The sequence below is a fragment of the Grus americana genome, chromosome 7 (genome assembly GCF_028858705.1).
Source record: "Grus americana isolate bGruAme1 chromosome 7, bGruAme1.mat, whole genome shotgun sequence".
NCBI lineage: Eukaryota > Metazoa > Chordata > Aves > Gruiformes > Gruidae > Grus > Grus americana.
In genome coordinates this window covers 24,290,805-24,315,842 of record NC_072858.1, presented here as the reverse complement: position 1 = coordinate 24,315,842, position 25,038 = coordinate 24,290,805, and the positions used below count along the sequence as shown (strand labels likewise).

The 25,038-nt window shown below is 44.7% G+C and overlaps 1 protein-coding gene across 20 annotated transcripts in view; it reads left to right on the top strand.

Annotated features, from left to right (window-relative positions):
• CAMK2G (calcium/calmodulin dependent protein kinase II gamma) overlaps positions 1-25,038 on the top strand; it is a 122,143-nt gene that overhangs the window by 49,301 nt on the left and 47,804 nt on the right. For all 20 annotated transcript variants that reach the window (XR_008577956.1, XM_054832754.1, XM_054832752.1 and 17 more), the window contains 4 exons: positions 3,456-3,515; positions 19,761-19,815; positions 20,400-20,465; positions 23,282-23,354. Coding sequence is in view for 19 of the 20 variants with exons in the window: in XM_054832754.1 (XP_054688729.1) it covers positions 3,456-3,515; positions 19,761-19,815; positions 20,400-20,465; positions 23,282-23,354 (254 nt within the window). In the remaining variant the exon portion in view is untranslated. The remainder of the gene's footprint in view (positions 1-3,455; positions 3,516-19,760; positions 19,816-20,399; positions 20,466-23,281; positions 23,355-25,038) is intronic.

Sequence of the window (25,038 nt, the reverse complement as noted above, 5' to 3'; positions counted from 1 at the left end):
TCAGGGCTAGACAGCTCTGTAACATAGCAGGAAAAGAGCTTAATGAAATTCAATATTTGGAAGCAGGAGGTAGATGAATTCAGACTTGGAACAGGAGTGCTAAATTTTAACAGGAAGGATAACTAACATTTGGAGTAACTTATGTGGGTGTATGGCTTTATTTATCACTTGAAGTCTTGAACATGAACTTTCTAAAGGATATACTGTGTTTTAGGCAAGTTATGGTTGAATTTCATAATTTGTGAAAGGCGGGAAATAGTCCTGATGTCCCAGGCCTGGGATGCTGTAAGGCAGGTAAGATGTGTTGCTGTGTGTCTGTTAGGTATGAGGTATACTTACACGATGCATTAAGAATAAACACCTTCACTCCACAGATGGCTTGCAGAAATAATTTGGTCTTTTGGGCAGAGGGAGGAGAAATTATTTGCTTTACAAGCTTTTGGTAAGGCAGGGATCTAAACCCATGTCATATTTTCATCATTATTCTAATACAGTTAAGAATATTTTGCATTTTTAAGGTTTGGTGAGCTCCTGTATAAGAGATGTGTTAAAGCCCAGCCTTTGACTGCTCTGCTGGACTGACACAACTTTTTTTCCGTCTCCTACTGGGAATAACCTTTGTTAGACCAGAGAAAGGTAGAAAAATTGCAACTCTGTGTTTATTCCTTATGTATTTAGGTACTTATACTGTGCCAAAGGCTACAGGGTGATGAAGAAAGATTAAACAGGGGCTGGCTTTGGGAATGGGGGGCTCTCTTCAGGTCACAGGTTGGGCTGTTTTCTGGTGCCGCCTGCAACAGGACGGGTGATCCTGCGGGAACAGGATCCGTGATCCTCCTGGACCCATGGCAGGAAACCCGCCCAGCCCTGACTTTTCGCTGCTCTCAGTTGTGGTGGCTGGCTGCTGCGGGCTGGTGCTCCCGGGGTTGGAGTGTGCTTTCTCTGTGCGAGTTGTGCTTGAGTTTGCCTGTTTTGTTGCCCTGGAGACAGAAGAGTGTGGTATGCTTTCCCCCGACCAGAAATAGTTTCCCGTACCTTGTGACCGGAGCGTTGTACTCCTCCTCTGGTCTCTGGCCAGGCTGTGCGGTGCTGGAGGGATGGGGTGTGGGGTGATGACCTCTTGTCACAAGTTCTGGTGTGGCTGCTGCCCATGATCGCTAGCTGCCCTGCCCGCTCCCCTCCCTCAGCACGATGGTGTAGGATTTCAGGGGAGCAATTGCTCTTGATTTACATCCCCCATGGCATTTTGATGGTTATGTCATTTTGTTTGAGCCTTGCTCCCATCAGCTGTCTGTCCTGGCTGTCAGGACTTGGTGGCTGAGTAGCACGTGGTGAGCTCTTACCTCTCCTTCCCCCTTTGCTCGGCTGTTTTTGCTGTCTGCTTCCCTGTGTCCTTGTACTTGGGAACAGATTCTCAGCAAGTGTAACTGCGCACGAGGGCAATGTGATCTGGGTGGATGAAGGATCCCCTTCTGTAGGAGTTTCAAGTAGAGCTGGGAGGGGGAGTGGGGAATTTGCAAGACCTAGGCGTGCAAGCGGGCTATGGATAGTTTATCTTAAACTGTTGTCCTGCTGTGAGAATCTGGTCTGAGTGCAGAGTGTGCAGCACAGTCCGTTACCTTGCAAGTGTGTTTCGCAAAACCTCACTTGTGAGAGATGCTGCTAAAAGGGAAGGCAAGGCACCCCCACCCCTCCCCAGCAATGCAGGCGAAAAAGCGCTTGCACTGCACCAACGCCTCAGGAGCATGGAAGCTCTCCAGGCTTTCTTGCTGCCTGCTGCTTTATTGGAGAGTGGTTCTGGCATAGAACTGTAAAATATATGCAACAACAACGATTTCCAGGATTGAGAAGGAAGGAGAGATGAAAGGAGTAATTTACCTTCCCCCATCCCTGAACAGTAGCAGATGAGGAAGTAAGCACATGTCAGACCTATAAAATATTAATTGGGACATTTTCTACAGTTCAGCAGTGGGAAAGAAGACAGAAATCCTGCAGTGCCCTGAGCTGCTATTCCCAGCCCAGGAGAGAAAAGTGTTCTGAACTGCGATCTAGCTTGGTCTCCGTCTTCTGCTCATGGGGAAGAGAACAGTTGCCCAAAGCCTGCCTTTACAAAGGGAAGGGAAGACCATGCAGAGACCCTGGGGCTCCAAAGGCAGTTCTCAGGCAGGGCAGTGTGGCTTTGTTGAAGTGGATCTCTAGCGGGTTTCCGATAAATAGGAGGATGCTGCATTCCTACCGGTAGTCTGCTGAGTAGCCCAACCAGCCAAGGGTCCTGGTTACTTCTGTGGAGAAGATTTGCGTGTCACAGGGCATGCAGAGAAGGTGTGTTTTCAAGCCTGTGTGCTGAAGATGTGCTACAGAAAAAATGTTGAGAGCAGGCAGGGACTGCTGCTTCCCTTTACTATGTTCTTTTGATGGCTGAACTGGGGTGGAAGGGCAGTCCTTGTTTCTTGCCTCTTTCTAGGAATCTGCATCCCCAAAAGTCTAGAGTTTAGCAGCTGCCACGGCTGCCTAAAAGACTTGCCTCCCTCAGATCCTTTCAGTGAATCTGTGCTTGTCCAATGTGAGCATTTCATTTGAGAAGATGGGGGCTTTGTAGTGAAAGTTCAGGACTTAATCATTGCTGCAGTGAAAAATCTCCTGTCTGAGCCTCAGTGGCCAAAAGGCTTCCTGCTTCTTGGCTGAGATGGGCAGAGCTGCTATAGCTCCTTTCCTTGCACTCACACATGTTACATTTCTAGGGAGGAGAAACCATTTTTTACTCTCCTTCATGTTTTTTTCTTTAATCCACATGACAGTTGTGCTCGAACTGATGTTGCCTTTGGGCTGGAATAAGCATACTTAGCATTTGAGCAGAACTTCTTGCCTGGAGATCTCAAAGTGCTTGATCAGCATTTCACTAGCGAGTACATCCGTGGGTACTGAAGTATGGTTACCTTTACGGTTCACTGGAGCTGGCAGAGTTCCCTACTTCATGCGATGGCTGTGCACTAGCAGGAGCTGTGTATTTTTCCCTCCTACTCTGCCCTTCTTCCCCACTGTTTCTCTGGAGTGGAAGCAGGTCCTTTTCCTATTTCATATGGGCTATTTCTTCAGAGACTTTTTCTCCTCCTCTCTAGCCTTGGAGAAGGGGATGTCACTGGAAGTGGCTTTGCATATTTGTGAGGCTGACAGAAGAGCAGTGTCTTTGCTGCTACTCACTTTGAATCCAAGGAGGGAATATCAGTTTAGTGCTAGCTGTGTAGTCAGAGCGGAGGTCCTCCTGCAGCCTTGGCTGCACAGCCCTTGCCTGCAAACAGCTGTGAGGTTTTGGAAGAAAGTCGTGCTCCAGCAATTCCCAGCCCTCTGGATGTTTGCTGGGTCACTGTGTTCCTTTCTCTGTTGAATATGAACAAGAGCTGTGGTGCTCGTGGTTCAGACTTGTGGTGCTTAACACCTTGTTTCTTCTCTTTCAGATCACCAGAAACTGGAACGTGAAGCTCGAATCTGCCGACTTCTAAAGCATCCAAATATTGGTAAACCTCCTTGGGCTCGGAGGGATGGGGGTGAGAGAGGAGTAATGTGTCTCATCTAGCACGCTGTAAGAGAGCAGGTGTATTCTGAATGCTTACAAAAACTTGTCAGATTTGCCTGTTGAAATCTCTCTGACAAATTCTGCATGTGACCCTGTCCCATTCCTTAGCATCCCGGCCCAGATGTTCACCAAAGTGTGCTGTGTTCCCATCTGTTTGCCCATGCAGAGCTGTCCCTGCTCTTTGGGTGATGCATGACTCTTGTCTGCTCATCTGACGTTCTGCAATGGGAGTGAGCTGTTGTGTTTGTTTTCCCCATACCTGTCTTCTGTTTCCCCTTCTTGGCACTCTTTGATGTATCTGTTTAAATGCTGTATTCAGTGACATGGCTAAAGTTAAAAGAGGGTGGGCTAATATGTCAGCTCTTCTCATTACAGCGGCCACTTCCGCCAAAAATGAGAGACCAAAACCATTTTGGCAGTGGTAAAAAAATAAAAAATAAAAAGGCTAATAGAGTAAAGGGAATAGTTTTGTCTACAAATACAGGAAGAGGCAAAATGAGGCACAACTTCAAACCAAAACTACATTATTTACTGAACTGTAGCACAATGGAAGTTTTTCCTAAGTTTTCTTTTAGAGAAATTGACCATGACTGGAAGTTGCTTTGAGCAAAAAATTTGGACCATTAATAATCCCTTAAATAAATAAACCCTCTAGAATCCTAGCTAAGGCTGAATTTGAGTTAATTTATTTAAGAAAACATTGAGAAATACCAAACTGCCACCTTCAACCAAACCACTGTTAAATATTCCTGTCTGGGAAACCTATGGTGCATTACATTGTCTGTCTTTTGCATAACCTACCTGTAAGCGTAGATAACATTTTAAGGGCACCTGTCTGGTCTCCTGACTTCCAGCTCCTATCATTTGCTCCTATCCTCTGAAGACCTGGGAGAGGAAAGGTGCCTTACAGCATACCCCGAGGATTAGCGTCTGTAGCCTATTCCATATATGATGAAGCAGCAATTTCCACAAGCTCGGGACTTCACGAAATGCAGAGCCACCTTAGTAGCAGTTTTTCAGCAGAAAGAGCTTTGTTGCATCTGAGTGTGGTTGTGGAGGTATGGCATGAGGAGAGGAGCAGTGGCCACCTTCTATAGTAATTTGCACTGATGAATATATTGGCTGATAAATTCATTGCTTGGCAATATTCAGAATGACTAAAGCTCATATTAGTTAGTTATTGAGCTTCATTTGCCCCATAAGACTTGTTGCACTTAGTTTAGTAGGTGATGTCACTTTTTATTTTGGCCTTAACTTCACTTTCATCATCTCTCCTTTTTATCATTTCTTACATATTTTCTTGCCAGGCCTCTCATGGAGTAAATCTTATACACAAGAGGAAAACCACTTTTATAAGTAAACCGCACTGAAAACAGAAACATATCACATTCCTGGTTCAATTCTACAGCTTGTTCCTCATCTGTAATGAGTGGCAATGCTTGTCTCTTGTTGTATTGTGGTTTGGAAAAGACAGTTCTGGGGGAATGCCAGTCGTTCTTGCATTTTCTACAGAGCATTTCTTGTCTTCCTAGAAAGAACAGTTTTTCTTTTAAGATAAAGAGACTAGTCATTCTAAACTCAATGGGTGGTCGCAAATAGCAATAAAGGAATTAAGTTTTATGCCTACAACACAGTATCAAAGTGTGTTGAATAAGACCTCGGGAGGTCACATGGTCCATTCAGCAGTCCTTGCCTTTTATACCTGGCTGGTCCCAGGCATGTTTGTCCTTGAAAACCTTTAATGCTTCCACAGCCCCTAGTGGCAATCTTTCAAATGTTTAATTTTTCTGTCAGTTAGACATTAGAAAAAACATACTTTGCTGCTATCTTAGCTTGTTGTTTCTAGTTCTGTCCAGAGTATATGTGGAAAGTAGTTTTTCTTTCTTGTAACAATCTTTTACATATTTGAAGACTGTTATCATGTCTCTTTTTAGTCTTTTTCTTCAGACTAAACAAACCCAGTTCTTTCAATCTTTTCTCATACGTCATGTTTTCTAGACCTCCAGTCTTTTTTTTGTCTTTTTTTTTTTCTTTTCTTTTCATTTCCTGGACTCTCTCCAGTTGCTTCATATCTTTCTAGAAATGTGATGCCCAAAACTGGACATTAGATTCTAACTAAGACCATGTCAGTGCTGACTAGAGGGGGAAGAATTACTTCACCTGTCCTACCAAAGATACTTTTGTTTTGTACATCATCCTGTGAAACTTGTCATTTAAATATATCGTTGATGCACATTTGTTTTCTGACACATTATTGTTCCAGATTACTTCCTGCAGAACTTGCGTCAATAAATAATTTTTCCATCTTGTATAGATGAGGATTCCTATTGAAGTGTATGTTAAATTTGTCTTTATTAAAACAAATAGGAAGAAATCCACTCTGTGGGTTCCCCCCAGAGTTAAGACCATTGTGATTTATCTTATGACAGTATAATAGGGTTGCAACTGCCCCTCCTGTAATGTGATTTTTAATAACAATGCCATGCATTGCATCATGTAGATAAGTAACAACACTGTTGAATACTGTTGAACTCTGGACAAACTGTTGAAGATATCATTTGGTATATTGTTCCAGTTAAACAGTGATTATTTTGAGTATGTTTTTTCAGTGAGTTGTATACACCATTGTAAGCTAGTTCTGAATAGACTATTTTTTTCTAAATTGCTTATGGAAATAGTATGTAAGATGCTGTCAGAAGCCTTGCTGAAGTCCAGATGCTACACGCATTGCTGCTTCCATATTCCTTGGACTTGTTACGTTGTCATAGAAGGGAAACATGTTGTTCTGATACAGCAGTAGTTTTTTTCTTTGAAATGTGTATTAGCAATTAGTAATCACCTAGTTACTGCCATTCTATGTTGTAAACTCTTCTGGATGAATACTTGGTGTGTTGCCTCACTGTGAGCTATGCTACTAACGCTGCACCCGTCCTGAAGAATTCTGCAGATTTTGCACTTGCTTTAATTTCCCCATTAAGTTTTTCTGTTACTGTTTTTGTTGCAAACTGTGTTGCTGCATGTCCTGCTCTTCTGCAGTGACCTGAGCCTCTAGTGAGTCTGGGGCAGAGGATTGAAAATTAGGACTCTGTGAGGTGGGCTGCTTTTCTCTCCCGCCTGTACACAGGACATAAGCAAACCTATTGTTGAATTTGTGGTTGTTATCCATTTGCTGCAAGATGGCTGATTCTGCTATGGAGATTCTGGACTGCAGCACACTGACCATAATGCTGCTACTCCAATAAAATAAAGGTTACTCTAGGTACAAAATAATGGTGGTATTTCCATTTGCTGTTGCTTGTTGTGAAATGACCATTTTCTGAGTTATCCTAACATGCCTTCATGAAATCTTAGCCCTAATTATAGGCTATTGCTCTGTAATTGGGTGTTTTGCTTGTCTTTAGATGCACATTATGGCCAAGGTAATCACAGTGGAGTAGTCCTTCCAGAAGCTTAGTGTTGCAGTAAGGTTTTTTTGTCTGGACAGCAGAAAGTTGACTTGAGACAACTTTCTGATTTCCGACTCCTGGTATGTACCATGTTCTCATTGCGAACCATCCATTCGAATGTGCCATTATAGCTGGTCACCTCAGACTTTAGTTCAGTAGAGGAAGGACTTCTTTCCCTAACTCGTGACATTTTTAAATTTTGTTTTCTCCTGACAACTTTCTAATGTATTTTGCATTCTGGTCCAGAGAAGCCATTTGTCAGCCATGCTCACCAAATACAGCAAAATTGGATGGAGACCAATCAGTGATGTGTTCCTCCATCTTGTTTTAAAGGCAAAAAAGATGTACCCATTACTGAGGATATGGGAGTGTTAGAGAGGCAGAAGGCAACGTCATTAAAACCGCACTGTAAGCAGATAAAATGCCTGTGGAAGCTGGCAAGAGTCACGGCTCTATGGGGAATTCCACTTCTCGAACAACTTACTGTTCCAGTGATTGACTTATCTATAAATCTTATGGGCAGTTGACATGGATGTATTTGGGAACACGTGGAAGAGAATGATATGACTCTCTTCTCCCTTGCTGTCCCTGCTTTGCAGGAAAGAAGCGGGTTTCTATAAGCATGCTCATAGCCCTGACCTTTCATTTGCAGACGCTTTCCTGATTGTGCCACTGAAGCTTGTGCAATGGCCAAGATAAAATAAACTTCGCCATTGCCTTCTGTTTGTTGTAGAGCTAAACTTAGTGTGAGTATCGACTCTTGCTTACTGGAACAGCTCTTTTGGTCTTCTGCTTAGTTGTAAACTTAATTTCAGTCAGTCTGTGTATTTGATTTTTAAGTCCTGTAATTCATTCACTACATAGGGATCCTCTTGTAGAGAATTCAGTTTTTTCCCATGCTTCCTGCTACCCATCAAATATTAGAACAGTGACAGAGTTGGGAACCCAACCCCAGTGTCCTCCTGCAGGCTTGTTCAGTGCAGATGTGAAGTTCAGCACAGTTGAACATGACCTTTTCTTTCTTAGGACTCCCAAAGCAATAATGATGCAAAATTTGATAAAAATCCTCATTCATAGTTTTGAAAATTCTTCTCTAGCATTCCTGTGTTCTCCTACAAGAGTAGAATTGTGGCTTGTCCAGTGTACCATGAAGTCTGCTCTGTGCATGGATTTTGTCCACTGTGGTGTTAGGTGTTGCCCTTCTCCTTCTAAATTTTCTTTGTTACGTCACTCTAAATATGTTCCTCCTCTTTGGATCTGTCACCAGATGATCTGTACACTTTCTCAGATATTTTTAACCCAACTGTACACAAGTAGTTCTTGAATATCTTTTGTTCATATTTCAAACTGAGCACTTCTGGTCAGTTATTGTGTCTCAGCTCATGGCAGCATATGCTGTGAAGAACTGCATGCACTTAGGTCTAGAATAATAAAAATACATATTTTAAGAGAAGCTGGTAGTAGCCCAAGAGCCAGAGCCAAATTCTGTTTCTTATTTCTGCCTTCATATCCATTGCTGAACTGCTTCAGAGTTAATTTCTTTGAGGGAATTTATAGCAGTAGGGAAATGCTGCCCTCAGCATCTATCAGAATTATTGCTTTTTCAGGTTTTTCCTACTTCTGACTTTTTCTCCAAAATATACTTGCACTTGAATTCTTTTTATTTTAACTTCTATCTGTTGGTTTCTCTCAGCATAAACCACAATTTTGGACATGTCCATATTTAAAATGGGGAGAAAATGGTATAGAAATGTGAGCATTAGAGGAATTTCTTTTGACCCAGTTCAGTTTTATTTCCTTTGACAAGTGGTCTGTCCTCCTAGTGCCTCTGTCTTGTGGGAGTGATTTTGATGGATGTGTATAAAAAAGGCCTATAGTTTGTGTGCCCTTAAATGATGGTTACAATCAAGGTGCAAATTGCTGCAAGGACCGAGAAGGATGCTGTGCTTCTGCGTGCAGCCCAGCTGGAGAATCCCACAACACTCATAACTAACCTGGGTGGGAAACGAGATGCATTCAGCATGTCTGCAGACCTAATACTGGGTTTGTTGTCTTAGTGGTATCAGCCACAACTTAAGGTTCACTCATTCCTTATTTTGTGATACTACTCTTGATAAGCAGGCCCTCACTTTTTCCCTGCTGCTGCCACTTGGGATGTTTTCCTATCACCTTTTCCTTAACAAGAGATATGAATTGCTTCCTTAGTGAACAAGACAAAAACGTAGGCTGTGTTTTGCTGTAAACAGCAGATTTCCTTGTTTTCATTTGGCTGCAGACATCCAGACTGCCTTTGCAATTGGGACAGAAAGGATGGTATGTGCAAAGAACAGTTAAAATGCTGAGGATTCTCCAGTGGTCTGGCCACTCTTGCTGCCCTATGGAAGCTCAGTGATTTCCAAGTGGGATGCTCCCATGCCTGGCCCCCTGTTTAAAGCTGCTGCCCTGTGATTTCTATTTCTGGGGGACTGCTCCTTTTCTTCAGTGAAAGTGATGTAAAGAGGGGATGGTGTGGGGTTGGGGGGAGAAGAGACTTTGTAGCAAGAGTTACGCTTTACGGCTTTCTCAGTTACTGAGCAGCTTTTCCTTGGAAGCGCATGGGGCTGGCTGAGAGAACAGCGAGTTGCTGTGCCTCCTGAGAGGTCAAATGATGATGTTCTTGGCCTTATGTCTTTAACATGCTCTCCTCTTCCTCTCCCCCCAAAAAAAACCCAGATAAAAACCCCCACCAAACATTCAGAAAAGCCCCAAATAGAATATCAGCAATATGCCATCCTGTTGGAAAATTTGAGCCTTTGAGCTGCAAGTTACCATTCACTGCTTCCAGTCCTGCACTGTTAGTGCAGATTAGGAGAGTGCCCAAGTGTGTCTGGCTGAGAGGAGGCTCCCCAAAACCCCAGGCAGTCCAGCTTTTTATTTTTCATTCCTATTCTTCTTTGTTACTTCTTTCACTAACTATTGTTTGTTTACCTCTTCTTGTTTTTTCCTTTTTCTGCCACCTCTTCCTGTAGCTTTTCCTGTAGTTTAAGAAAAATGTTTCTCCATAATCCCCCTCAATTTGGCAATGGAGTGACAATGGCGTTTTCTTCCTTGCCAGGAGATATATTTATTCTGTGTGTCTTTGTGGTCTGTACTAGAAAGGTATTCGGATTGCATCATTCATCTATTTAGCTGTGAGATTTATCTGTATGCAAACAATCCCTTAAAAAATAAATAGTGGGATTATGGCCAGACTCAGTGTATGCACACTGAAAGGTACTGCAGAAGTTGGAGAAGGATTCACCTAAGGTTTTTTTTTCCTCCCTTTCTAGTTGGAATAGCATAGAGGAAATGGAAGGAGCCACTTTTGGGGTTCCCCCTGTCTGAGCACCAAACAGAACGGAGGGACAGCTGCACTCTGAAATCATGCAAGTGACAACCTGCCTTTTGAGCAGAGCTTGCCTTTGTCACAAGGTTTCGTGACTGTCCTGGGCAGTGCGAGAAAATCAGGTTAATACGGCAAGGTGGAAAGCGTCAGGCGGAACACCTGCCTGCATGGGCAGGAGCACTGCTTTGCAGCACCAAAGGTTGATTTGTCCCTGATGGCAGAAACTTGTGTAGCAAAGTTGCAGAGCCTGTGTGAGACCCCTAAAATTTGTCATGGCCTTTGTCTTTATTAATTCTAATAAAGTGGATGTTCTCTGTGTATTTTCTTTGAGATACTAATAAAGTTCACTTATTATTTTGGTGGGGTTTTTGGTGGTTTTTTTTTTTTTTTTTTTTTTTTTTTTAGAAAAAGCTCTCATATGATACTAGTGGTTATCAAAAGTACTTTGCTTATCTGGTATGTGGATAACCGGAAATTATTAATAACAATTCTGGATGGTCATGATTGTACTGTTATCAGGAGAGTAGGAAATATTCCTGCTAATGCACTCTTTTGGCTCATGTAATGTTTAAGTAGGGCATACTAAATGTTATGTATCATGTGCCTAACTTCAGTCTTTCAATACAGACATTGCAAAATCAAAGGAAAAACATTTAGTTGGCACTGAAATGTGTTTTTTTAAAAAAAAAAATACTTTGTGTTTTTTTTTTCCACTTTTGCTTTTTACCTCTGCAGAAGGACTAGTTTCTTAACAGGAAGGATACTCTTCTCTCTACAGCTTCTTTCTAGGCTGTGAATTTCTGTGCTTAAGGGAATTTCCCCTGACCTGGCACCGTGTATGGCAGAAAGGACACTGTTTTAACCTAATTTTTTTAGGACTGGAGTGTTAAAAAGGTTACAGTGAGAACTATGCTGGGGGGTGGGGGGAACCCACCCCTGTGTGCGTGTGTGCCTTTCGTACTCCCTTAGGACTGTTCCTTGTCTCTCCTTGCAGAGCCTGCAGCAGCTTGGTTCTGCCTGAACCGGAGCAGAGTGTTAACAAGGCCACCTTCTCTTCCATTTTCCAAAGCTTTAAAACTGCATTTGGTTTGAAATGCTATGGGCTTGGGGAGTTTACAGCAAGCTGGTGTATATCCAGCATACTGTAACCTCTCTGTGTCAGATTTGGAGGGAGGAGGAGGGAAAGTCCTCGTTCCTAAGGGACTGGTTAGCAGCAGCATGCTATGTCCTGTTAGCTAACTGTCCTGCTGCTATTAGGTGCTGCTCTAACAAAGCTGGTCATTAGCTGCTGGGACAGATGATTTCTAGAGGATTATTTGCATTACACAATTTAATGGTTTTTAATAGCAAATTTTTAATTAAAAGGAGAGTCCTTTTGGAAGCAGCCTGAGCAGCTGCAGCTGAATTCTGTGTGTTTAATGTAATTAGAGAAACAGCTGGGGTGGGAGCTGAGCACCCAGCTCACAGGCAGTCACAGGTCGGTAGTGGCTCCTCATGGGACAGGCATCCTGAGTGATGCAAACTGCGCGGGAAGCATCCTGGCTCACAGCCAGGCTCAGAGGTGGTGGGACAATTCCTGTCTTGGCTGCCCAGGCTGGTGAGCAGCTGGGGAAGCAGAGAGTGGGTGGTAGCCATCTGCGTCAGTTCACTTGTCACTTGTGCTGCCACGGATGATAGTGCTCAGTTTGCAGTCTGTCGGGCCATGTGTATTTGTATCTATAATTTCAGCATCTCCTGGCATGTTGGAGAATATCTTTGGAAGAGGGCATCAGGCAGCTTTTAGCCTCCCAATTTTATTCTGCTGCTTCTGGCTTGCACTGTCTCTTGAAATATGCCCCCTGTGGTATCTCCCACCTCCTCCCTTTCTCCACTATACAGGCAAATGTCGACTGGAAACTGCTGAGAAGCAAAGCTGTGGCTGTTTCTAGTGAGTGGCTGACCTTTAAATAGCATTGTTCAGCCCAGAAGATCCCAGAGCACTTTTGAGTGTGCACTACTAAGGCTGTGTGAAAGAGTTACTGCATTGAGATTACCATGACCCAGGAGACAACCAGAAATCTCTGTTGCCTTGTATTGGCTCTGCTGCAGGTACTGCAACACTGGCAACTTAATTTGGGAGCCACAAATATAATATAATGACAGCACACGATGTATGTTGATGCAGAGGTATTTGGCTAATAGCGTCCTTTACGTTCCCATAATATCCAAATGCTTTACTCTTAGGAACACCAGTGAACCTAGATTTAGCAGACAAGATTATGCTACTCTGTAGCTTGAACACTGTCCCTAAGGACAAAGACCATTGGTATATAGGAGCAAGTATATTTCAGCCCATGTTACGTTTTCCGAAGCAGAGATGAGTAATTGCAAAGTGAAGATACTGGGAATTGTCCTATGAATTTTTTTTTCTGCTTATGTACTTGCCTTTTGCTATGACTTTGGTACCTACTTTGCTTGCAGAGATTTACTTGCAGCAGGTTGCCAGAAACCACCCTGTATTAGAAGAGCCTGCCTGTCCCAACCATGGGCTGAGCCCCTGGGCAGCCCTGCTCCACTGTTTGCTGTGGACGTGGGATACAGGGGAATGTTCATCCTGGGGCTTATGTGGCAGGCGTAAATGCTCCAGGCCAGTTATGCTTGACGTTAGAGTGAAAAGATAATATTCAGCACACTGGGCAGAGTGAAAGGAAGATGTGGGTGAAATCTAGGCTAGGCATAATCTATGTTTGTAACCCCAATATCAATTGACCTTTTACATATTACTTTAAAAATGAGATGCCTGTTTCTTTTCAATGTTTTTTTGTGTTCCTGTAGTTCAGGTGGACTTTTACAAAAATTGAAAGCTTTTTCTGATTTCTTTATGATTCAACTTTTGCATTCACAGAGTCTTGCTTTGAGTGACTCAGCAGCAATTTGCATTGGTTGTTAGGCCGGTACAGTTTGTTATGCGGGATATTTTCCTCTTATGCTCAGTTGCTTCATATCACGCTCAAACATCAGAGAGCTGTGGCTGCCCGTACAGGGTCACTTTATTCAGGCAGGGAATGCAAACCATGTGGCATGACTGTTAATGTATTGCTGTTTCTCACTATAATACTTAATTTACTGTAGTTAATATCATAGCTTATTAATATAATTTCTTTTTAAAATAATAACTATGTGCACAAGGATTTTGAAACACTTTGAAGTATCAGCTTGAAGTTTTGTTCTTGAGGCAAGATTTCCAGCAAGACTCTGAAGGTAGCAGAGAAAAGTAATATTCACAGCACACGTTCTTAGAAAGCGCTTGAACTCCTGGTACCCAGCTGCTGTTAGGTTCAGTAACCGCAGCACATCCCCCTGAGCCACTCACTGTGGTATCAGGCTCTTTGCGAATGCTCTGAATTGCATTAGGGCCTCAGACCTGATACACACACCCACGCGAGACAGAAAATAATTTGTGTAACTTGCATCAGGCAGTGCTGAAGATCTGAGTTTTTGGGGAGAGAGAGTGGTTTGGTCTCACTGTTTTTTTTGTTAATTGTTTTTCTAAAAAGCCAGCTTTGTGGGAGATGCTTCCTGTACAGGTAAAAGCAGTTTACATAGGATGAGGCTGGAGAGGAGGCTGAGGTAAGAAAAGGATGCTTAAACCAGTTAGCTGCGTTGTGCCTTGTGTGTAGTGATGCATCGCAGCTCTTCAACTGTGCAGGGTTACAGGTGTGCATTTAAAATTGGAGGGACAGTTCTAGATAGCAGACTCATTATCCTTGTTGGAGTACCACTACAGTACCAGATTCAGGACTATATATGAGGAAGGTTAGACTTTTTTTTGAGTATTTCTGAAAACATCGTTTCATCAAAATGCTGTATTGAAACCACCGCTTATCTTTCCCAGAATCTATGTGCTTCTTGGATGTATCGTCCAAGCGGTGATATACACTTTCTGCTGACTGACCAGCTGGTATTGCTGCAGAAGATGTTTCTACCTTACAGTCTGTAACTGATTCTGCTCCTTTGGATAGCATTTATTCTGGCATTGCTTACTAGTGCTGTGGGGTTTTATTTATTATTTCTGAAGTTATCTATAAAACTTGAGTCTTACAAAATTAGATGTGCTTGTGAACTCTAAGCCCTCTGTTCTTTGTGTGGATGGGACTTTTTTCTGTGCTCTGACTAAAACCTTGGGTAAAATCTTTCGCCACCTCCTGTAACTGGTTTAGTGCCTTGTTGTCTGACTTCTGTTTTCTTTCTTACTCCCCTCTCCTTGTCTGTTCTTGCTAACCCTTGTAGTAAGTACTCTTTCATCCATGAGAGACCTTTGACATGGGAACAGTCATCAGGTGAGCCTGACTGCCTGGTTTTGGCAGGGACTGTTTTCCCATGTCTGTAAGAATCCCTGTGCTAAGAGTGTTGGGAAGGAAATATGGTTTGATTTGCTGCTTCTGGGCAACAGAATCAATTAATAGGAATAATCTACCTCGTCTTCTGGTGAAAAGAGTGAGATCAGGTTCCTTGGCAAGCACTGGACTCTTTTGTAGTTTGGTTGTCTTTTGGAAGACCCTGTTTTTCTGTTGTGCAACTTCCCTGTTGCTGTGACTTGAGACTCTTTTTGTGATGTATGTGTTTGTCTAACCTGCTGCACTAGACATAGATGTCACTGCTCCCCTGACAAGAATGAAAAAAAAAAAAAAGGGTTCTGTAATAGAATTATAGAATGGTTTGGGTTGGAAGGGACCTCAAAGATCATCTAGTTCCAACCCCCCTGCTGTGGGCAGGGACACCCTCCACTAGACCAGGTTGCCCAAAGCCCCATCCAACCTGGCCTTAAACACTTCCAGGGATGGGGCCTCCACAACCTCTCTGGGCAACCTGTTCCAGTGCCTCAACACCCTCACAGTAAAGAATTTCTTTCTAACATCTAACCTAAATCGACCCTCCTTCAGCTTGAACCTATTACCCCTTGCCCTGTCACTACACTCCCTGATAAACAGTCCCTCGCTATCTTTCCTGTAGGCCCCTTCAGGTAGTGGAAAGCCACAATTAGATCTCCCCAGAGCCGCCTTTTCTCCGGGCTGAACAACCCCAACTCTCTCAGCCTGTCCTCATAGGAGAGGTGCTCCAGCCCTCTGATCAGCTTCGTGGCCCTCCTCTGGACTCGCTCCAACAGCTCCCTGTCTCTCCTGTACTGGGGCCCCCAGAGCTGGACGCAGTACTCCAGGTGGGGTCTCACAAGAGCAGAGTAGAGGGGCAGGATCACCTCCCTCGACCTGCTGGTCACGCCTCTTTTGATGCAGCCCAGGACACGGTTGGCTTTCTGGGCTGCAAGCGCACACTGTCGGCTCATGTTGAGCTTCTCATCAATCAATACCCCCAAGTCCTTCTCCTCAGGGCTGCTTTCAATCCATTCCTCGCCCAGCCTATAGTCGTGCTTGTGATTGCGCCGACCCAATGTTTTTGAAGAAAAGGTTAACTGGGTGAATGTTTTAATTCTCCATTTTCTTATCATAGATAGCAAGTTTTTGGGAATCCTTTACCCTTCCAACATCTACACATGATTCTATTTTTCACCCTTTCGTGTCAAAAGATTACACAGGTGTGGGCAGCCTATGTGGGCTTGGATCAACTGCTTGGTTGAAGCTGAACTTGTGGTAGCAATAGAGATGTTAGATGGTGTGTTGGGACCAGCAACCTGTGGAACAAATAGGATCTCCTTTTCATGGGAAAATGTCCGAAACAGAGGACAGGCCAGTACTTGGGTTCCTGTTACCCACTCTTGGAACTGGTCTTTTGGGAACCTATGTCCTACCTTCAGGTGGAAGGCACTCGCATAGGACATCTTTAAGCAAAGACAGCTCTATGCTGTGGAAGGTGGAGGTATCAGATGGTGTCTGATGTTGTGTATCTTTGATGAACGTTAACACAATGTGGATCATATTATGAACCAAAATGGAGAGGAGGCCAAGAAACTTTTAAAATGCTTTCATCCTTGACATGAACTAAAGGTGGTGGAGTTACATCTGAGTATATGCCATTTCATGGGCTGGCTGAATGGTTTTGGGAAAGGCAGATCATGTTTTTAAGCTGATAGGTCCTAGTAATTAGCACTGTATTAGAAAACAAAACATGTAACTTGTGTGTCAGCAGAGTGAACTATAGCACCAGAGCTGCTGATTGCAGTATCCTTGCTGGTCAGTAAGGCTCTTGTGGCTCTGCAGGAGGGTAGGTAAGCAAAGCGTTAGGGTGAAAGGGCACTGGGTGCTCTTGCTGTTCTGCTACTGGGTATTGCTTTTGTTTCTTCCCATCAGCATCGGTGTGAAGTAGATGTGGGCTGGGATTGAAAGTCACAAGAGTTCTGGTATATTCAGACTTTTCTTAATCCTTTTTGACTCCCCTTGTTGCTGCCCCCCTCCACACTTTAAGCCTAATGTTTTGAGCTGTTGCTAATTATTCCCGTACAGGGTGGTGGGGCCCGCAGTCATCTTTGCTGTAGCTTTTCTGGGTTTGGCTGTTCTACCATTACTCCCTGAGCTCTGTTAACTCAGCAGATTAAATCCTGGGCAGATTTTGTTCCAGCATGGCTCTGGGCCGTTGCAAGGAAGCAGCTCCCTTGTTAAGTTAATGACCTGCGTCCTGCCTCCAAGGCCTTCTTTTGCTATGCAGCCCTAGGGTGATGTACCGCGTCAGTATTTATGAACTGTCTCTGTCCTCCTGTCATGGTTCCTCACCTAAGGACACAAATAGTGTTTTACTGTCCTTGAGGGCTCTTTCTGCTGCCTCTGCCAGCTGAGTTGCTACTTCCTTCCCTTTTCATAATGTGTGTGACAAAATTGCTTTCCTCAGGACAAAGAAATAGTAGCAATCAGCTCATTTATGTTTTATTTTCTGATGTAATTTGCTGCCCACATCTTTGCATCGAAGCTTACCGTTCATTATTTCTCACTTCTACCTGCATATGTGTTTGCCGTTCCCTTTTCATGGCTATTGCTCTCAGCCTGCTGGTGGCTGTGCTCCTCCTCTGTCACGATTTCATCGTGCTGCTCTCCTCTCTGCTTGGTGTTTCTTGCAGTGCTTCAATGACCTTTCAGGTGCCAGAGGAGGGAGAATGCTTTTTCGTGCACACCAAGTGTCACCAGACAAGACCTAATTAGCACATTTAGCTTTCCTTGAAGTTTCTCCATCTGTTCCCTCTTCAGCAGGTCCCCTCACAGACTTTTGCCCATGTCCTGGGCCTCAGCTCTTGTTCATGTGCCTGTCTCCTGCATTCACCTCAAATAGTCTCATGCAGTGGAGTGAAAACTGCCTTGCCCTGGGAATTCAAGTGTCTGTTTCAGCCACTTCCCGTCCTGTTTCCAATCTTAAATGGCAATCTTTCTCCTAGGAAATACCCTTCTTCTTGCTTGCTTTTTGTAATGACGTCTCTGGTTTCTGCCAAATGCTCAGGAGGGAAGTTTTCTTGTAAACACACATTGTATTGCATTGAAGTTATTACAAAGCCAACTAAACTTGCTTGGAAGCTTTTTTTTTTTTTCAGTGAATGATTTGAGGAACATAGTTTTTAAAGGTGATGCACTTCTGTTTTCATGCTGTAGGAACAGCATGTTGTGGCTGAAACACCTGCTGTACTGGTATTCTAACTGTACTTGCTTGTTTGCAGCATTATGCTGGGTGGAGTGCTCCTCCCAAACGCCTGCATTCAGATGCATAGAAAAGCTGAGGAAAGGAAATTGGTCAAGGGACCAGCCCAGAGAGCTTGTAGATAAAGGCAGGAAAGATACAGGAAGATACAGGCAGAAAGAACACAGAAATAATGAATCCTTTTAGGAAAGGTACTGGCAGCGGTTTGTGCACATCTGTGCTGCTCTCAATTTTGTGTGTTTGCATGCATGTGGAAGGGTGCCTTAGCAAAGGAGAGTTGCAAGGAGGATTAGAGGGAGAGCATTGAGAACACTTGCAAAAGCTGTTCCATATGAGGTAGGAGCATGTGCCAAGTGCTAGTTTGAAACATTCCCGAGACGGCGATGGTAGCTGACGTCATGCGCCAGTAAGAGGTGCAGTCTGACCTCTTGATACTGGTAGAGAGAAAATCATGATGTTGGGAAAAGTCAGGACAGGTCACCTGTATTTTATGTGGAAGAGAATGGAAGCCAGGGGAGGGAGGCAAAGGTACCATTAAAGTGACAGAGCAGGATAATGAGATTTTTCTTGTAGGGATGAGAACGGTAATGTAACTTTGGTCAGTACTTGATTACAAGGTGTTACAGTGATGGAGACCCAGTCTAGTCTCAGCTGGTTGCTCTAGTTGGGAAATAGGGAAAGACTGTAGATAGTCATGTGAAGAAGACAGCTCATCCTAGTCAGGGTGTGAAGGTTTAGGAATTGAGTCAAATAAGATTGCTAGCTCGTGACTCTGGGAGGGGAAGTAGTGAAGTTTTCCAGCAGAGGAGAAAAGCAAAAAGTAGGGGGTAGGTAGCAATATGAAATTAAGGGCTTAGTTTCTTCTCTTGGGTTAGAATTAGTGCGTAGGTATCCAAGAAACATCAAAGAAATTGAGATTTTGATTCAGACAGGAGGAAATGGCACTGCGCTGGCTGCATAGATACAGTAGTTATTGCCCACGTGTAACATGGGAGAAGGAGGATGGAGCTCCAGAGACCCCAGAATACCAGGGGATAGTGGGCACCTCCAGTCCTGCAGGTTAAAGGTGACAAGGAAAGGGAAAAGATGAAGGCTAATTTAAGCAGTAGGAGCAGAACTAGGGGGAGATATGTAAGGAAGCTGGAGGAGGATGGAATTTTGAGAAGGGGAATGTGATCAGATATGTCTGTGGTAACAGGTCAGAAAAAATGAGACAAGAAACTGGCTCTGAATTTTGGGTAAGGATTGGGGTGTAAGTCAGAATGAAGTGAGGAAAAGGAAGTAAAAGCAGGGAACTTCATGGAGCTTTACAGATGAAAGGCAGAAGGGAGATCAACGGCACTGGTGGGATCAGAAGTTAATTTTTGGGTTGAGGGCTTGTTTGGAGATTTTAAAAAGTGTTTGTTCTGGGAAATAAGAATGGGTAGGGAGAAATGGCAAAATGTGAACATGGAGGAAAGCAGACAGATGTGAATGGAGGGTACTGAAGCATTAGAGAAGGAGAACAAGCAGGAGGTCAAAGATATTTAGAGTTTGTTTTGACGCTGGGGAGGGGTGGGTGTATGTGAAGGACACCCATCTGTTCCTTTGAGATAACAGAAGGAAATAGGTCACTAAGTGAGCACACAAAGCAAAGGGCATGGGGAATTAATAGACTGATTGGGTTGAGGGAGAACTTGGCTGTGTGCATGGGTTTGATTTGTGAAGTGTCATATTTGCTACATGCTCTGTAAATTTCCATTTCTTGATTATGTTTTTGCAGTGCGGCTCCATGACAGTATTTCAGAAGAAGGTTTCCATTACCTCGTCTTTGATCTGTAAGTGTCTGTCTTTTGGCTTTGATGCTTCACCAGTGATACAGGCACGTGGATGGTTGACTGAGAGTGGAATAAAAAGCACCTGCGTTAATATAGTTCTCATTTTCTCTTCTGAGACATGTAGATACCTCTGGCCTATTTGACAAAATCCATTGACTGTATGGTAGGGGATGGACCAGGAAGGCTCCTGGCAGCAGGTGTAAGCGTGGGATGGCTAAGGATGGCTATCCTGTATAGGGAGGCTGTTTGACTTTTGTCTCTGAGGCAGCCTGGTGGGGCTCAGAGGAGGGGTGTTCTGCCCAATCTTAGCATATACTAAGCTCTGTAGAGATGCATGGGCAATTCGTGCCCAGTATGTCAACAGTGTCCTGTACACTGCTGTTGAAATGGCAGTCGGAGGGGTCAGTCACACGGATGTACCAGTGCTGGTGCCATGGTGCTGGAGCTCTGCCCTGGCTCCCCTGTGCCACAGGTGCCCAGCAGACCATGGGAAAGGGCCCAGCTGAGTGGCCATGTACGTCCCATGCAGCCTTGAGCTAGATGTGCACGGGCTCAGTAACCTACCTTGTTCTTTTGCACTCCAGGGTTACTGGTGGGGAGCTCTTTGAGGATATTGTTGCCAGAGAATATTACAGTGAAGCAGATGCCAGGTAAGACCGTTTCCAGACCTTTCTGTGTATGTGCCACGTGTGTTGGCAAGTGGAATGAGTTTACCAACTGCTGTTCTGTACATGACTTTGTTCTGACACTCTTGCTCCCTGTCTGGAAAAAAAAATTCCTCTTTCTGCTATTAGCATAAACTATTGTCACCAGTCAGCCTGACTCACCACAGCTCTAGCCCTTGCCGCTTGCAGACACCGCTGTCTTTGCCACTTGCAGACGCTGTGCTCTGCGCTGGAAGACCCATTGCTAGCGGCTTTGTCTGCCTGACCTTTCTGGTGGGCGACGATAGTGTGTCCTTAGCAAGCAAACGTAGGGGAAAGCCATCCTGTGGCTGTGAGAGCACTGCCTGCTTGGCCTCTGCCTTCTCCTCGTAGGGGCTCCCGTGATGTGCCATTGCCGTTGGGCAGGCCCGTTCAGTTTGCCTGTGTCTAGGTAATGGTTTACGGGGCAGGGGGGAGAGGGGCCTTTGAAGGCTGTGTTTCTGTGGAAGCCCTCTCTGACTGTGAGCTGGTTGACACAGTGAGAAAAGGTATAATATGTGAAAGAAACCTTTTATATTTTACTACTAAAAAGATTTAGCGTTATGCCCTTCTTTTTCTGAGTGTGTCCCCTCTCTCCCATCTGTGAGCTTCCTGAAGTGGGCTGTGCTTGTCCCTTTGCTGTCTATGCAGGGTGGGTGATTTGTGCAGCAGTAGCTGAGGGTGTTCTCTGACCCGTCTGTCTGCTGGGCATGCGGCATTTGGAATCAAAGCTGGGATTAGGCTGCTCCTGTTCTGCTTTAGCAGGGCCTGGGAGTGGCCCGATGGTGACATTTCACCCCTGTTTATTCTGCACCCGTGTTCATATCCCATCATAACCCTTGCTGGAGCAGGAATTAGGGGAGCTGTGAGAGGAGAGGGGTAAGAAGGGAGTAGCGGGTGCTGCTGCAGGGTGAGCTTGATAGGCAGTACTGTGAGGAAAATCATACTGAGTGCAAGGAAGGAAAAAGCATGACCTAGTGTGTTGGTGTAGGTATTGTTGTGGAGTCTGTGGGCGCTTATTTGCTTTCCCTGTGGTATGCTTACAACCTCTGTCTTCTGAGCATTGCACTGCATGCTTTGCTGGTGAGCTGTCTGCTGATGGGGAAGGCCAGTGGGCTCATCGTCTCTGATGAAGCTCCTGGCAGAGATCTGAGAGCCCTGGAGATGTTTTCAGTGGGGTGCACAGATGTTGTAGGCACAACATCTTGGACAGATACACACTCACGCAAGCCGTTCTGTCTTGAAGTTGGGAAATTTTGAGGTTATCAATCATCATCCTTCCCCCTGTCCCTCTTGCCAATGCCTGTTCCCTGAAATGGTCAAGAGCTGGCAGTGACCAACACTGCTCAGGAAAATTATGGCAGCGTTAGGGGAAAAGGAGAACTGCCTGTTGCTCTGTGAGCCTTCCTGAGGGTGCTCAGCCATCTGACTGTCAGCCGGCCAGGTCTCGCAGTGCCCACAAGATGACAGAATGAAACTCCTCCCTTTCTCTCCCCGTGCCGAGCTGAATTCCAGAGCAGGCTGGGAGAGCAAGGGAGCGAGGTCCGTGCCAATCCGCCACACTTGGCTCGCCTGGGACACCTCACACTTTTGCCATTTTTGGCCAGAAAATCTCTCTCGCTCAGACTCCGCTCTGTTCTAATTATACATTTTTGTTTTGGGAGCGGGGAGATATTCATGGACTCCGACCCTGAGGATTGTACTGCCAGCTCCAGAGGGGCGAGGGTAACAAATACACAGTGCTGCACCTCCTCTACTCTTCCTCCCTTCACCCTCTTCCCATCTTTTCCAGCAGCCAGTTTCCCTTCCCTCAAATATTGGACTCATCTCAAATTTGTTCCCCTGAGATTTGTAGAATTCGGTGAGGGGACTGACTGATCCTGCAGTGACACAGTCCCATCTGAGTTGCCCACATCTGGGTGCTTACTGCCCAGCCACAGTTGTCAAAATCCCTACTTCATTCCACATTCACCCTTGGGAGCCAAGTAAATGTTTAGCAGAAAAGATGTTTTCAACCAGAAATCTCACCCGTGGGTGTGTTGCGCTGTCCATATGCGACAGGTGTAAATAACATCTTGCTTTTGCTCCTGTGGATACAGTAGTGAGAGTGACAGAGACACGGTTTTCTGTGAGCTGGGGGAGTGCAGCGCACTGCACTTAACAGGGAATGAGTCTGCTTTTCAGATCACTAACCCCTTAAGTGGGATCTGTACTTAAAAGGCACCCAGCAAGCGGGTGTGTGCGCACATTGTGTATGTAAAGTGCTTGAGATGCTGCTCTGAAAGCTTTGCAAACTGGCAGGCGCCCAGGAGTCATCATCCTGAATTTGCTGGGGGAGGCTGCTGCTCTCTAAAAGTTTATTCTTTGCTTGGGACTAGCCCAGCTGAATGTTTCCTGGAGCAATTTGGTCTTGCTTGCCCAATCTCAGCTGCTGTTTGCAGATGCTTGGATGCCTTGGTTCTCCTGTGTGGGGTGGGCACTATTGGCTGAAGGAATAAGTGAGATGCTTAATGTGATGAGGAGGAAAGGAAGGAGATGATGGGAGGTAGGAGAGAGGCTTTGTGGTCCTGCTATGGATAAGATGTTTAGCATCCTGTTGCTGGGGGTGTCCAGTTGTGACTTCTGAGCTGTGGCATCCAGTGGGCATGGTGAAGGGATTCAGCCTGGGGTCTTGAACTCTCCCTGGTGCAAATATAAAAGTTAGGCAAATAGTTCTGGGATGAGATGAGATGCCAAGAGATTGTGTGTGTGCATAACTCTGTGTCTCTCCCTTTATCTTGCAGCCACTGTATTCATCAGATACTGGAGAGTGTGAATCACATTCACCAGCATGATATCGTGCACAGGGACTTGAAGGTAATATTTCCTCCATACCACAGAGGCTGAGGAGAGCAGCCAGGGGATCATTGGAAGAGGCAAGATAGGAATACTGTGTTGCCAGCTGGCAGGGTTTGTTCACTTGAACTGGGCTCAGGGGTTCCCGAAGCACAAATTCACTCCTTTGGAGTTTTCTAGAGGGTGTGCTGAACTCCTGAGGAAGTTTTCAGTCTTCATGAACCTTGCCAGCTCTCAGCCTCTCTGAGGCAACTCCAGGATGGAGTAGTTGTGAACCTTGGAGTGCAGCAGGCTTGCAGAGAAACTTGGGTAGGATTCATTGTAATGAAGGACACTTTCTAGTCTGCCATTGAAGAGATCTCTGGAGACCTGGGGCAATCTGTTCAATCTGGCAGGATGAGTTTGCACAGAGCACGTATATTTTTATTCTGCACTGTTGCCAAACACATGCCATTGGGCTAGGGCAGAGATGCACAACAAGAATTTTTTGTGTCATTTCTTTCTTCTCTCATCAGTAGAAGCGCTTTTAATCTAAACCCAAAACTGCTGGCCAGTTAAACACTGAGTGAATCAACCATTTGCCACATTATAATACATTTATAGACCCAGAGCCCCCGCAGTGTAGTTACTTAAACTCCCTTCCCACGCAGTGCCAGCTGTACTGGGAGCTGGGCAGGCTCCAGAATGAAGAGTTTTATGCGGGAAGGTCTGCCTGCCCTGCAGCCCTCTCTGTCTAAAGTGGGAATGGTGATGGCCACCAGTGGTCCAGTTAAATTAATGCAGGATGACACCTGCTACTAGTGTTGGTTTTGGTTTGTTATACAATGCATAAGGGGGAAAGTATAAAAATATTTTGCAGAGAGCAAGGTAAAAGCATGTTGCAAGCTCAGTGGCAGTGTTCCCCTGGTGTTTTGATCTAGTGGACAGCTGTTAACCCTTAGTGTTTCTGGCAAACTCCCATGCAACACTTTTGGCTTTCTTATTCAGAGCACTGTGAAAAGATGCAAGCGACCTATTGTGGAATGGCTGCTCTGGATTAGAGCTGACACCTGCTCTTGAGAAAGCAGCCTCCAAGAGGCACTACTGTCCAAAATTAGGGCCTCTATGATCAGTAGTGTTTTCCAGTATAGGATGGTTTAAGTTTTCCTTCACATCCTGTGTTCGAGTATAATCTGGTTTGCTTCCCAAGTTTTGTTGTTGTGAAAATTGTGAACTTGTTTAGAACTTCTCAGCTGCTAGACACTCTACACTGTAGTTAGTGGGTTTCTTCTGTTCCTTGCTCTGATTCACTGAAACTATCCAGGCCTGAGGAGTAGCCATTTCTTTTAGCAAGAAAAGATCCTATGCTCGTTAGTTAATATTTAGCTCCTTGCCAAAAGCTCGGCCTTCAGGGTTGGTGTGTAATAACTGCAGAGCTTGCCTCAGGTGAAGTTTTGTCTTTTGTACTTCCCTCTCATAAGCCTGGCTTTTGGCTGACATGCTTTTAAAGAACTTCAAACGTTGAGCTGCCCATAGGGACCATAAGAAATTAAAGAATGCATTCACATTCTTACCAAAAAGTATGTGAAACCTGAGACAACCCATATGTTGGCAAACATGCACATGGATGAGCACCACTGGCCTTAAGGTGTTTCTAGCTGTATTTTAGAAGCAAATAGTGCCTAGCTAGCACAAGCCTGGTCTAAATTTCACTGTTTCTTAGTCA